Source organism: Thamnophis sirtalis, unplaced genomic scaffold (assembly GCF_051295495.1).
Source record: "Thamnophis sirtalis isolate CommonGarterSnake01/CBP01778 unplaced genomic scaffold, rThaSir2_p1.2 scaffold_3, whole genome shotgun sequence".
NCBI classification, from domain to species: domain Eukaryota; kingdom Metazoa; phylum Chordata; class Lepidosauria; order Squamata; family Natricidae; genus Thamnophis; species Thamnophis sirtalis.
Window position 1 is genome coordinate 28,222,835 of NW_028261383.1, and position 13,422 is coordinate 28,236,256.

Genomic DNA, 13,422 nt, shown 5'->3' on the forward strand with positions numbered 1-13,422 from the left:
GTGGCGCAGTGGTTAGAGTGCAGTACTGCAGGCCACTTCAGCTGACTGTGATCTGCAGTTCAGCGGTTCAAATCTCACCGGCTCAAGGTCGACTCAGCCTTCCATCCTTCCGAGGTGGGTGAAATGAGGACCCAGACTGTGGGGGCAAGTTGCTGACTCAATTTGCTAAAAAAATCTGTAAACCGCTTAGAGAGGGCTGAAAGCCCTATGAAGCGGTATATAAGTCTAATTAATAAAATAAATAAATAAATAAACTGCCTGAATTTCCTGATTTTCCCAGCTCTTGATAATAGGAGTCCTTGTTTACAACCACTAATTGAACCTGGAATTTTGGCCATAAGATGTGGCCATTGTTAAGTAGGTTACCCTGTGACTTGACTTGATTTTATGAGCATTTTTATTGAATCTCCATGTTCAGTAAGCCATTCATAAGGTGTCAAGTGAAGCAGCTGGTCATTAAGCGAACACAGCAATGTCGGGCTTCTTTTTTTGTTATTTTCTGCGGGATGCCACAACCGGTCATAAATGCAAGCCAGTTGTTGAAGTGCAGGAAATGTGATGATGGACTATGGGGGGAGGGAGACACAGTCATCTGATGTAACTTTTCTCACAGGTGCTTTTCCAAAAGGCAATTGGACTTTCTTGGGTTTTTTTCCTTGAAAACATTTCGCTTCTTACCCAAGAAGCTTCTTCAGTTCTTGGGTAAGAAGCAAAACGTTTTTAGGTCTGGGCGGGGGGGGGAGGGGAACCAGCCCTGTTGCCTTTTGGAAAAGCATCTTTGGGACAACCATCACCTGGGTGATTGAAAATCTAATAGAATAACCAAGTTGGAAGGGACCTTTGAGGTAGTCTAGTCCAACCCCCCTTCCCCCTCCCGTTCAAGCAGGAAAACCTATACCCGTGATGGCAAACCTATGGCATGCATGCCACCTGTGGCACACGGACCCCTCTGCGGGCACACGAGCCATCGTTCTCACATGCATGATAGCGTGTGCCTCCCCCCGGTTAGCTGATTTTGAGTCTCTGCCAGACATACAGGAGACTTCAGGGAGGCCTGCTAGGCCCAAAATGGGCCACAGGAAGGGTGTGGTACCCCCACCCTCCATGGCCCATTTTTGGTCTCAGGAGGCTTCAGGAAGGCCTGCAAGGCCCAAAATGGGTTGTGGGGAGGGCATGCATGCGTGGAGGGAATGGGGAGCGTGGAGGGTCACACACATGCACAGGGGGTCGAGGAAAGCATGGGGGGGTCACGAGTGCGCAGGGGAAGGGTGCATTGCATCCGTGACCCGACAAAAGGGCGAACGTCAAAATCGCGCCCGTCAAAACCGTGTCGCTGACGACATCAATGTGGCGACAACAGCCAGCGTGGAGAAAGAAAGGCGCTTTACAATAGCGCGTCGAAAGAAAGCCAATTTAACTTAAAGTAAGGATTAGGTTTAGGGTTAGCTTTAGGGTTAGCTTTAGGGTTAGGTTAAGGGTTAGGTTAAGGGTTAGGTTAAGGGGTTTGGTTTAGGATTAGGTTTAGGGTTAGGTTTAGGGTTACCTTTACAGCACGCTCCTGTCTCCGCGCTGTTGTCGCCCTGTTGATGATGTCAGCAACACGGTTTAGTTGGGCGCAGTTTTGTTCGCCCTTTTGTCGGTGAACCCATTGCATCATGGGTATGGGCATTGTTGAGTTAATTGTTGTAACTCTCAGGAAATTTCTCCTTAGTTTTAGGTTGCTTCTCTCCTTGATCCAGCTGTCTCCATAGACATCTGTTACAACTTTGAACTGGTTGTAAGTTGAAGACTAACTGGAAACGGAACTTACTGGGGAAACCGAAGTCTAATAAAGGTCACAGGTACTAGGCTGGGAAAGACTTTGATGAATTAGACAATAAGAGAAAGTTTATTCCCCTGGCATCAGAATGGGGAACTTAGTCCAAAAGAAAAACAGCAACACTGGGCTGGTTAGCAGAGAAAAGGAACAAAGCTTTGCTTTGTCCGAAGAGAAAAAAAAGGCAACGTTAGAGAAATTATTTATTTTTAAAATGTGCAATTATTGCATTTACCTCCCTTCTCCAGACCTGTGCTGGAACACGTAGTCCTTAACTTAATGACCACAACCGAGCACAACATTTCTGTTGCTAAGCGAGACATTTGTTAAGTGAATTTTGCCACATTCTTGCCACCTTTCTTGCCACAGTTGTTAAGCAAATCACTCCAGTTGTTAAGCTAGTTAACATGGTTGTTAAGTGAATCTGGCTTCCCCAAGGACTTTGCTTGTCAGAAGGTCACAAAAGGAGATTGCATGACACTGCAACCGTCATAACTATGAGTCCGGGGCCAAGCATGTGAATTTTGATCACATGACCATGGAGATGCTGCAACGTTGAAGGACGATCATAAGACACTTTTTCAGTGCTGTTGTAACTTCAAATGGTCACTAAATGAACTGTTGTAAGTTGAGGACTACCTGTATACTCTGTGTTTGGGTGTGTGTGTGAGAGAGAGGAAGGGGGTTATACAGAGGGAGGGAGAAAGAGGGAGGGAGGGAGAGAGAGGAGAGGTGAGAGAGAGGAAGGAAGAAAGAGAGAGGAAGGGTTATAGAGAGGGAGAGAGAGGGAGGGGAAAAGGAGGGAGAGAGAGAGGGAGGGAGAAGGAGGGAGAGGAAGGGAGAGAGACGAGAGAGGGAGAGGGAGAGAGAGGAAGGGAGAGAGGAAGGGGGAGGGAGAGAGGGAGGGAGAGAGGAAGGGAGGGAGAAGGGAGAGAGAGCGGAAGGGAGAGAGAGAGAGAGAGAGGAAGGGGGTTATAGAGTGGGAGAGAGGGGGAGGAGGAGAGGGAGAGGGAGGGAGAAGAAGGGAGCGGGAGAGTGACAGAGGAGGGAAAGAGGAAGGGAGAGAGAGGGACAGGGGAAGGAGAGAGGAAGGGAGAGAGAAGAAGGGAGAGAGTGGGAGGGGGAGTGAGGAAGGAAGAGGGGGAGGGAGAGAGAGGGATGGGAGGGGGAGAGAGGGATGGGAGAGGGGGAGGGAGAGGGAGAAGGAGTGAGAGAGAGGGACGGGAGTGGGAGAGGGAGGAGGGGGAGAAGGAGGGAGAGAGAGAGGGAGAGGGGGAGAGAGGGAGAGAGAAGGAGGGAGAGAGGAAGGGAGAGAGAGAGGGACAGGGGAGGGAGGGAGAGAGGGAGGGGGAAAGAGAGAGACTGAGACAATATGATTCTTCTTTCTTCTATTCCTGGGGAATGGTTAAGGAAGGTCTGCTACTGTTTTCTTTGGAGCAGGCCCTTTTGGAAGCTCTTCCTTCTCTTTCATGCTTTCGTACATCAGAATTCTGCAGGGGAAAAAAAGGAATTCACAGAAGGTTCTCTTCATTTTCCCTGAGTCTCTTCCTCTTCGAAATGAAAAGTTGTTACAACTTTATTACAAAAGGAATAGTAGAGGGTGTGTGTGTGTGTGTGTTTAAATAACTAGCGTCAGGGAATCATTGCCAACCTGTTCGCCTCAGAGATCCCTCCACAGATTCCCAACTTCTGCAGAGACCCCTACTTTCTGCCAGTTCAAATGCTAGCCTGGTAGGAATCATGGCAACTTGAGAAATGACTGGGCTGCCCAACTACAACAGCCACCAGTCCTAGTCCTCATGATCCACAGTGAGGGATAATAACAGAATAATAGAGATGGGACATTGGAGATCTACTCCAACCCCCTGCTCAAGCAGGAGACCCTATACCAGTGTTGGCGAACCTTTTCGGCACCGAGTGCCAAAACAGGAGTGGTGTGTGTGTGTGTGTGTGTGTGTGAAGATCTTCCAGTTTCCGGCAAGCGCCTGTGCGCCAGCCATCTGATCTTCCGGTTTCTGGCATGCGCATGCCGGAAACTAGAATATCATCTTCCCGGTGTGCGCATGCGCGTACTGTGCAGCTGCTCTGGTTTCATTAAGGACTTCACATTGAGTGTGGTTTGTCAGCCAGTTATAAATCCATCTGGTGGTGATGCTGTGTCTATTCCACATTTTTCTAACTTAATAAGAAGTAGGCTGTAGCCTACTTGGCCAAATGCCTTACTGAAATCGAAATATACAGTGTTGATACCACTTCTCTGGTCCACCAGCTTATGCGTTATTGTAAACCGCCCAGAGTTACCTTGTGGTAAAATGAGCGGTTAATAGATCTAATAAATAAATACTTACATTTTAAGGATAGCTGATCGCTTTCCCAGCATCATAGCGACAAAGTCACGGTAGTTGATGGTTTCTCTCATCCCTCCTGAGACTTCAGTGATCATTTTTTTCAGTTCTAGGTGGGTCTTGGCTGCGCCCAACTTTTCCAACATCCGCTTCAGAGCCATGATATCTTCAAGGAACAGGAGGGACAAGAATGAACCACAGTAAAAAGGAAGATAAAAGGTGTACAAAACACACCAGCTTCTAAAAAAAGAAAGGATAGGATAGGATAGGATAGGATGCACTAGAAGTTATTTGGCCAAGTGTGATTAGACATATAAGGCATTTGTCTCAGGTGCAGAAGCTCCCACTGTACATACAAAGCAACAGAGTAATAATAATGATTATTATTTATAATAATGATAATAATCAATGACACCAATAAGGGGATAGCAGAGAAGATGAAAAGGATAACAACAACAACAACAACAACAACAACAACAAGGGCCGCGGTGGATGTTGGGGTCCCTAGACCAGTGTTTCTCAACCTTGGTGACTTGAAGATGTCCAGACTTCAACTCCCAGAATTCCCCAGCCAGCGAATGCTGGCTGGGGAATTCTGGGAGTTGAAGTCCGGACATCTTCAAGTCGCCAAGGTTGAGAAACACTGCCCTAGACATCCGTCGACAAGTGGGCTACAAGTGGACCAGCCAACAAAACGACAAAAATATAGTGCAGATGAAAATCGTGCCATAATGGCCTGTTATTACAACTCAGAGCCAGAAAAAAGAGGCTATTTAAAGTGAATGTATGGATTATGGAAACAACAATATCCAGATTCAAACGTTAGTGAACAACAACTAGCAGATCAAAGGCGATTTATTATACGGAATAAATAGCAATAGCAGTTAGACTTATATACCGCTTCATAAGGCTTTCAGCCCTCTCTAAGCGGTTTACAGAGTCAACATATTGCCCCCACAGTCTGGGTCCTCATTTCACCCACCTTGGAAGGATGGAAGGCTGAGTCAACCCTGAGCCGGTGAGATTTGAACAGCCGAACTGCAGAACTGCAGTCAGCTGAAGTAGTCTGCAGTGCTGCATTTAACCACTGCGCCACCTCGGCTGAATAAAGTGTTTAGTGAAGTTGAACTTGAGGAAATTCAGGCAATTTGCAAAAATAAAAAACAACATCACAAGCAGAAACAACCAATACTCAAGACACAATTAAAGACATTGTAGTAGAACTCCCAAAAGAAAATGTCGTGGAGGAAACTACCATCAGAACCAGATATCATTGAACCAACTGATGAACTAAATCAAAAACAAAAAGAATTGAAGGACAAAATCATGGAGCATTTTCTGTCTAATGAGGAAAGGCAATGTTTACCATCATTAAAAACTGTGCCTAAGAAATTTTTGGCCCCTATTATGAAAATGGTTAATGCAGTGCTTTCAACAATCAAACCGGGATCCATATTGGAAACGAATCAGTTAATGTACAGTGCAGCTGTAATAGTCATTAAGGAACTAGGCATTAAAATCAAAGCACCTAGTCACACAATGGAAAAAGCATCAAGTGGAATATCTGATTAGAACAAAAAGTCAAAAAATTAAGGGCAGATGCTAGTAACTTAAAGAACAGGCATGAGCAATGGCTTAAAAACAACAAAATCATAGATCAGCTAATCAGAAGATATAGATTGGATACAAGAAACATCAATGAAGCTGTAGAGATTGTAAAACAGCAGATAACAGCAACAGAGAGAAAAATTGAAAGATATGAGGCACGAATCATCCAATATAAACAAAATCAGCAATTTCGATCAGACCAACGGCGTTTTTATCAAAGTCTTAATGTGAATGGTGACACCAAAAGTGATAAACCAGAAAAGCAGGCCACAGTTGAATTCTGGAAAGAACTGTGGGAAAATGCAAAAGACTACTATAAGGAAGCAAAGTGGATACATGACTTTGAGAAAAGCATTGGCAACAAACAAATGAAGTATTAGAAATAACAACTGAGATGGTCAAAAATCGAGTAAAAAAGGTAAAGAATTGGACATCACCTGGAAAGGACCAATTACATGGTTTCTGGCTCAAATATCTGACCAGTTTACATGTGATATTGGCCAGGCAACTGAATGAAATTTTACAAAAGGGCCAAATTGATGAATGGTTGACAACTGGAAAAACATACTTGATTCAGAAAGATGCAACTAAAGGAACAACACCTGAAAACTACAGACCAATAACATGCTTGCCAACAACCTTTAAATTACTCACAGACATTATTGCAGATAACATGGTGGATTATTTGGAAACAAACAACATCTTGCCAGTAGAGCAAAAAGGCAACAAAAGAAGGAGCAGGGGCACAAAAGATCAGCTCCTAATTGATAAAATGATATTAGAAAATTGTAAGAACAGAAAAACGAACTTGAATATGGTCTGGATTGATTACAAAAAGGCATTCAACTCATTGCCACATAGTTGGATCATAAAATGCTTAGAAACAACTAGCATAAGCAAAAATATTACATCCTTTACTGAAAAGGCGATGAAACAATGGAGAACTGAATTGGCAGTAGGGAATGAGAACTACGGAATGGTTAATATCAAGCAAGGAATTTTCCAGGGTAATTCACTTTCACCTCTTCTCTTAATCATTGCCATGATCCCACTATCAGTAATCTTTAAAAAAATGAAATTAGGCTACCAAACAGCCAAAGAACCTGAAAAAATTTGCATTTATTATATATGGATGATTTAAAACTCTATGGAAAGTAGAAATAGAAATCCAATCACTGACAAACACAGTCTGAGTATTCAGCACCAATATTTCAATGCAGTTTGGCATGGAAAAATGCGCCACTGTATCCATAAAAAGGGCAAAATCACTACATGTGAGGGAATTGAAATGCCCAATGGCCAACTAATTAAATGCAGCGGAAATGAAGCCTACAAATACTTAGGCATTCTGCAGTTGGATAACATCAAGCATGGAGAAGTAAAAACTATTGTCAGGGGAGAGTACACCAACAGAGTTAGGAAAATTTTGAAATCTAAATTGAATGGTGGAAATACAATCGAGGCCATAAATACCTGGGCAATACCAGTTATAAGATACACAGCTGGTATTGTTAACTGGACACAAGCTGATTTGGACATTTTGGACCGAAAAACCAGGAAACTAATGACAATGCATTACAGTTTACATCCACGTGGTGATACTGATAGACTATATCTGCCCCGAAAATCAGGTGGCAGAGGATTATTACAAGTGAAGCAAACAGTCGAAGAAGAAAAACATGCACTGGCTGATTATTTAAAAGACACTCAAGAACATCTATTAATCGAAGTAAAGAACAAAAATCTACTGAAGGCCCAACAGACAAAACAAGAATACAGAAAAGATGTGATAAAATCAAGAATGGAGAGTTGGCAGAACAAAGCATTGCATGGCCAATTTCTGGAAAAAATAAAAGATAAAGTGGACAGTGAAAAAACTTGGTTATGGTTAACAGCAGGTACATTAAAGAAAGAAACAGAGTCACTAATCCTGGCTGCGCAAGAACAAGCTATCCGCACAAATGCCATTAAGGCCAAAATCGAAAAATCCTCAGACTTTGCAAAGAAGCTGATGAAACAGTTGATCACATACTCAGCTGCTGTAAAAAAATCGTGCAGACTGATTATAAATTGTGGCACAATTCAGTAGCACAAATGATCCATTGGAATTTGTGCAAAAATTATAATATTAAAACAGCAACAAAGTGGTGGGAACATAAGCCTGAAAAAGTCACCGAAAATCAGAAGGTCAAGATCTTGTGGGATTTTTGCATACAAACAGACAAAATACTGGCGCATAATACACCAGAAATCACACTGGTTGAGAAAAATAAGGTTATAATCATAGACATCGCAATACCAGGTGATAGCAGGGTCGACGAGAAGGAATATGAAAAAATCGCAAAATACCAGGACTTAAAAATCGAAATTCAACGATTATGGCACAAACCAGCAGTGGTAATTCCAGTGGTAATTGGCACACTGGGTGCTATTCCAAAAGCACTGGAATTACATTTAAAACAGTTAAAAATGGACAAAATCACCATCAGTCAAATGCAAAAAGCCACAGTGCTCGGATCTGCATGCATATTACGAAAATACATTACGATGTCCTAGGCCCCTGGGTGGGGCCCGACTATCAATGCCAAATCCGGCGAAACAACTGGCCACTGTGATACAATTCTGTTGTTGCGAATAATAATAATAATAAAAAACAGTCAGACAAAATAGATGAATAAACTTAAATATAAGACAGTACTGTGAGGATTAAGTGTTCATCAGAATGATGGCATGTGAGCAAAACACTGCCCTTGTGTACAGTTGTTTTGGCATATAATACCCTATAGTGGAGGGGGGACTTGGTGGCTCACACGGTGAGATGCTGCCTCTGCGCACTGCCGAGGTTGGCGGCTTGATTCCTGTGAGCAAAGAAACTGGGTAGGGGCAAGAAAGGAGCCTCCTCCTACTGCCTACTGGCATTCAGGCATCCTGCGGGTAAAAGGTAACACCGCCGGGAAAAAATGCCTATCACAGAGTAAGCCAGCCACCTCAGTGATCCCAGGCTAACATGTGCCATACACTAAAACAACAACAACAACAACAACAACAATCCTATAGCGGCATTCCGAGGGGAGGAGTTGAAACAGGTTATGTCCAGGACCATGGTTTAGGTCCATGACTATGATGAGTCACTTAATGAGCACAGCAAAAAAAGTCATAAAATTGGGTCAGACACGTGACGATCCAGTTAACAATCAGCAAGATTTAACAACCGTAATTCTGGGCTTAGTTACCATCATAAGCCAAGGACTATTGGTAAGTGTTACAAACTGGTTGAACTACTGTGTTTCCCTGAAAATAAGACAGGGTCTTATTTTGTTTTGACCCCCGAAATAAGCACTTGACCTTATTTTCAGAGAGGTCTTATTATTTTTGAGGTGCAGGAGGCAGTGAGCGCGATCACCTCATGGCTGCTGCTGTGTTGCAATATTTTCAGAGAGGGCTTATTTTCAGGGGAGGGCTTACTTTAGCGCATGTGCTTAAAAGCCTGATTGGGCTTATTATCCGGGGAGGGCTTATTTTGGGGGAAAGAGGGTAATATACAAGCTCCACCTAGATCAGGGGTGTCAAACTAAAGGCTTAGATCTGGCCTGCGGGACTTCTCTGGAAAAAGCGAAGGACTGGCCCGCCGTGCTTCTGCCAGCAGAAACAGAAGTTGGAGGGTTGCAGGAGGCCATCCCAGCCCAAAACAGAGCTGGTAATGGCCACGTGTGCCCCCCCCCCAAGCTCCGTTTTCACTGGCAAAGGGTTGCAGGAGGCCATACCAGCCGAAAACAGAGCTCAGGAGCTTGTTTTTGCTGGCAAAGTGCTCAGGCCGCCATGGATGCCCCTGACATGAGTGATCTCAAGCTGGCCACGCCCACCTTGGCCACGCCCCCCACTCCTCCGAGGTCAGACACAACCCTGATGCAGCCCTCAATGAAATCAATTTTGACACTCCTGACCTAGAGCAATTGAGTCCAGAAGGCAGCTTGGTTTCTCAACACAGCCTGTGTTTTCAAACATTTTCATCCAAATGAGGGCTAAAAAGAATGGCAAATTAAGTCCCAACTCTCACGAATCAATAAAATGTGACTAGGCCAGAAGGCAAGCAAGAATTGCGTTCATCAATTTCCGGTGTGGGGAACACATGCAAGGGAAGCTGTTTATTCAGCACACTGGAGAATGAAGTTAGTTAAATTCATGTATATATTTGTTTAGGAACCATAGTTACGACCGCACTGAAAAAAAGTAATTTATGACCGTTTTTCACATTTACAACCATTGAGGCATCCCCATGGCCATGTGATCAAAATTCAGACACCGGTAACTGGCCTGCACCTATGACGGTTGTAGTGTCACGGTGTTAACCCTGCAACGCTTTGACCAGAAAAGTCAACCTTTGGAATACCGTATTTTTGGAGTATAATGGGCACCTTCCCCACCCCAAATTGGGTGAAAATTTACCATATTCTTTGGGGTATAAGATGCACCAACGTTTTGAAGAGGCAAATTTTTTAAAAAAGTTTTTGCACTCTGCAAACCTCCCAAAAATGGCCCTTTCCCCACGAAAACGGCCCCATTCCCCCCCCCCCCCCAAAGGCATGAATAGCCTTTAGGAGGATTGCAGAGTGCTCCGGGGGCGGGGGTGCACCCCCAAAATGGGCAAAAAATTGCCAATTTTTGTGAAAACGGGCCCATTTTCTGTCAAAAAAATGGCATGCATAGCTTTTAGGAGGCTTATAAAGTACTCCTGGGGGCTGGGGAGGCAAAATTCAGCAAAAACCAGTCTTATTTTACTGTGGCACTTTATTATTAACAAGAATGGTGGATAAAGCAGGATATCTGAGGACTTCATTCTTTTAATTTTTTAAAAATAAACTTCATTAGAATTTTGAAAACAAAATTTAAAAAAAACTAACAAGAAGTAATGCTTAGAATAAAAATAGTGTGTGTGTGGGGGGGAAGGAAACAGAGAATAAAGAGAAAAATGCAAAAATCAAAGAAAAGAAAGATTATAAAGAAATGACTTCCATTTTTTTTACAACAGTTATATAAGTATAAATATAAATTAGCCCATTGTTTTAAAAATGTGATAGAAATGGATTTGAGCCAACCTCTATTTCCTGAATTAAGGTTTGGATTAGAATACAGCATTCTAATTCTGCACCTCCAGATTTAGTAACACAGCACCCCATTCAACACGCAGACCAAAATGCCTATTCATACATATTTTTTTTAATGAGTTTAGAAATGTTTACTTTAAGAGGACATATGTTTGACTATACTTTAAATATTTAAAAACTGAAGATGTAAAGTCTGTTTTTACAAAACAGCAGATAGATGAAGAAATAATATCAAATGGAAACTGAAAAGATTGACCAGTTCGTTTTTACACTAAATTTCTAAATCTATATTTTTGTAGATGAGGTGGCAATTTCATTTTTAAAATGGTGATTAATTTTAAATATCTTGGCTGAGAACTGGAGGAGTTGTTAGGGGGTATAGGCGAGAAAACAATCTTAACATATTTCTGTGCGGCTATTTATGGTCTGTGTCATTCACGGAGTAGAAAGATTATGGTGTAGATAGAAAAATATTTCTGCCTTGATTAGTGTGAATCTCATCTGTCGGTAACACTTACCTATATCACCTTGTGCATTGAGATCAAATTCCATGTACTTCTCTGAAAAAGAAAGAAGGTCAAGAGCATATTATAAGTTTATCCAAACCATCATAAATTCCAATTTTGGGCAATTGGGGTAACATAAGAACATAAGAACAAAAGTGTTGTGAGTTTATTCCATTTTATCTATACATAAGAATCTGATCTACTAATAACCAGTGCAAAATAGCACCCGATAAGAGTCAACTGACATTGGGGAGTGGGGCTCGATTTAGGTCACATTCAGGGGCAGAAGCAGGGGTGGGATTCAAACATTTTAGCAGACTTCCGGGAAGCCCGTTTTTGTCCCTTCCAGAGCCTCTGCACGGGCCCTGCACTTACCTGGCATCCAAAATGGGCCACGTGGAGATTCCTGGGAGAGGTGGGGCGTGGCCAGCCAGTCCTTGCAACTACCGCTTTGGCAAACCAGATATAAAATTAGCATCCGGTTCATCTGAACTGGTCCGAACTGGCTGAATCCCACCCCTGGGCATAAGGACTCCAGACTGATGATGCATCACACACACACACACACACACACACACACACACACACACACACACACACCCCTTGGTCATAGCCTGTTCATTTCCTTTATGGGGAGTGCCTCAAAAATGCTTTTCTAAAAGGCCACTGGGTTTTCTTGGGGTTTTTTTGTTTGAAAACGTTTTGCTTCTCATCCAAGAAGCTGCTTCAGTTCTAACTGAATGACGGGGAATGGAAGGATTTATATTCTTTGCAGTCATCTGGTGGTTAGTTCTCTCAGAGGCATTGAGGCCATTGGAGGTTTATCTATATCCTCAGAGTCCCCCGAACCAGAGTGTGTAAAATGAGTGTGGAGCCTTCTTGGGGCTTGTCAGCCTCTACTTTGCTTGCTTGCTATCGGCTGCCATAGTAACGGGGGAGGGTGGGGCCTTGTGGCATTTATTAGGTGCTGGAGGAGTTATCATGAAGGGAGTTTTGTTCTCACCATCTTCTGCACATGCTGATGGCTCATGTTTTGGCTTGGTCAAGGTCAACTGTCTCTTCATATCAGCTGAATGAAAATGCACCCCACATGACACCTTTGGGAGTTGCAGATTGGACATTGGGTTGAGGTAACTGGGAGGAATGTCCTGGGTAAACATTTGATAGGTATACATTCGTGATTTTTTCCCCTCAGATCTTGCTTCACCTTAGCTGCTTTCATTTCATGTCCAGTAAAAGTACCTTTATCTCTATCCAAATGGAGCTGGAGGTTTTCTTTCTTGGATACTGAATGAGGCATGCCTGACAGTACTGCTGAAAGGACTGTGTTGTAGACAGTTTTAACATAGATGGCCTCTTGGGCCCCTCTTACTGACCCTCTCATCATTTAGGAGTAGATCTGTTCTACTCTGCCAAGCTACAATATTCCATTCCACCCTTTCCATTACTTCAGGTCCGTCACCAATGGCACTCACTTTTAAATAGTTCCAGTTTTTCAGCAAGGTCTTCATCTGTGCTGTATTTTGGGCTCTCCAAGAATTCCTGTAGAAGGCCAGGGAGAAAAAAAAGTAGTTTAGTGTGTAGTACAACACAAAGAGGCAGTCTGAGGGTGAGAATAGCTGTCAGGCCTACAATTATATTCCTTTTAGAATTTTGGCCTGCCACACTTTCTCTTTATTTCATTATGCTTTTTCATTAGTAGTTGGGAGGGGGAATAGAAAGGAGTAGGATTGTGGAATGTATTGTTGTCATTCTTTTCTAGAAGCCAAGGTCATCTTTTGTCTCTGCACTTTTACACCTGACCGGAAGCAGCTGGGTGGAGATGACAGCGTGGAAGAAGAAGATTGGACCATGTGATGGATTTGTGGGTGTGGGGACAAGATCGTGAACTTTTAACTGGGTGGGATTCTGATGTAATTTCAAGAATTGGGATTCCACAGCAATGTGCTAAGATGTCTGCTTCATTAAATTGGAACTTTAAGGATCGTTTTGCTTTGGACTCTGATTTAATTCTACATGATACTTGGAACGCTGACAATAGC

The 13,422-nt window shown here is 43.1% G+C and overlaps 1 protein-coding gene across 1 annotated transcript in view; it reads right to left on the bottom strand.

The window, feature by feature from the left end:
• Positions 1–2,002: 2,002 nt before the first annotated feature.
• The window catches only part of AIF1 (allograft inflammatory factor 1), a 28,422-nt gene continuing 17,002 nt past the window's right edge, over positions 2,003–13,422 (bottom strand). The window contains exons 3-6 of the mRNA XM_014069026.2: positions 12,856–12,922; positions 11,393–11,434; positions 4,165–4,327; positions 2,003–3,306 (exon numbers count right to left, since the gene is read on the bottom strand). Coding sequence (XP_013924501.1) covers positions 3,222–3,306; positions 4,165–4,327; positions 11,393–11,434; positions 12,856–12,922 — 357 coding nt within the window. The 3' untranslated portion in view covers positions 2,003–3,221. The remainder of the gene's footprint in view (positions 3,307–4,164; positions 4,328–11,392; positions 11,435–12,855; positions 12,923–13,422) is intronic.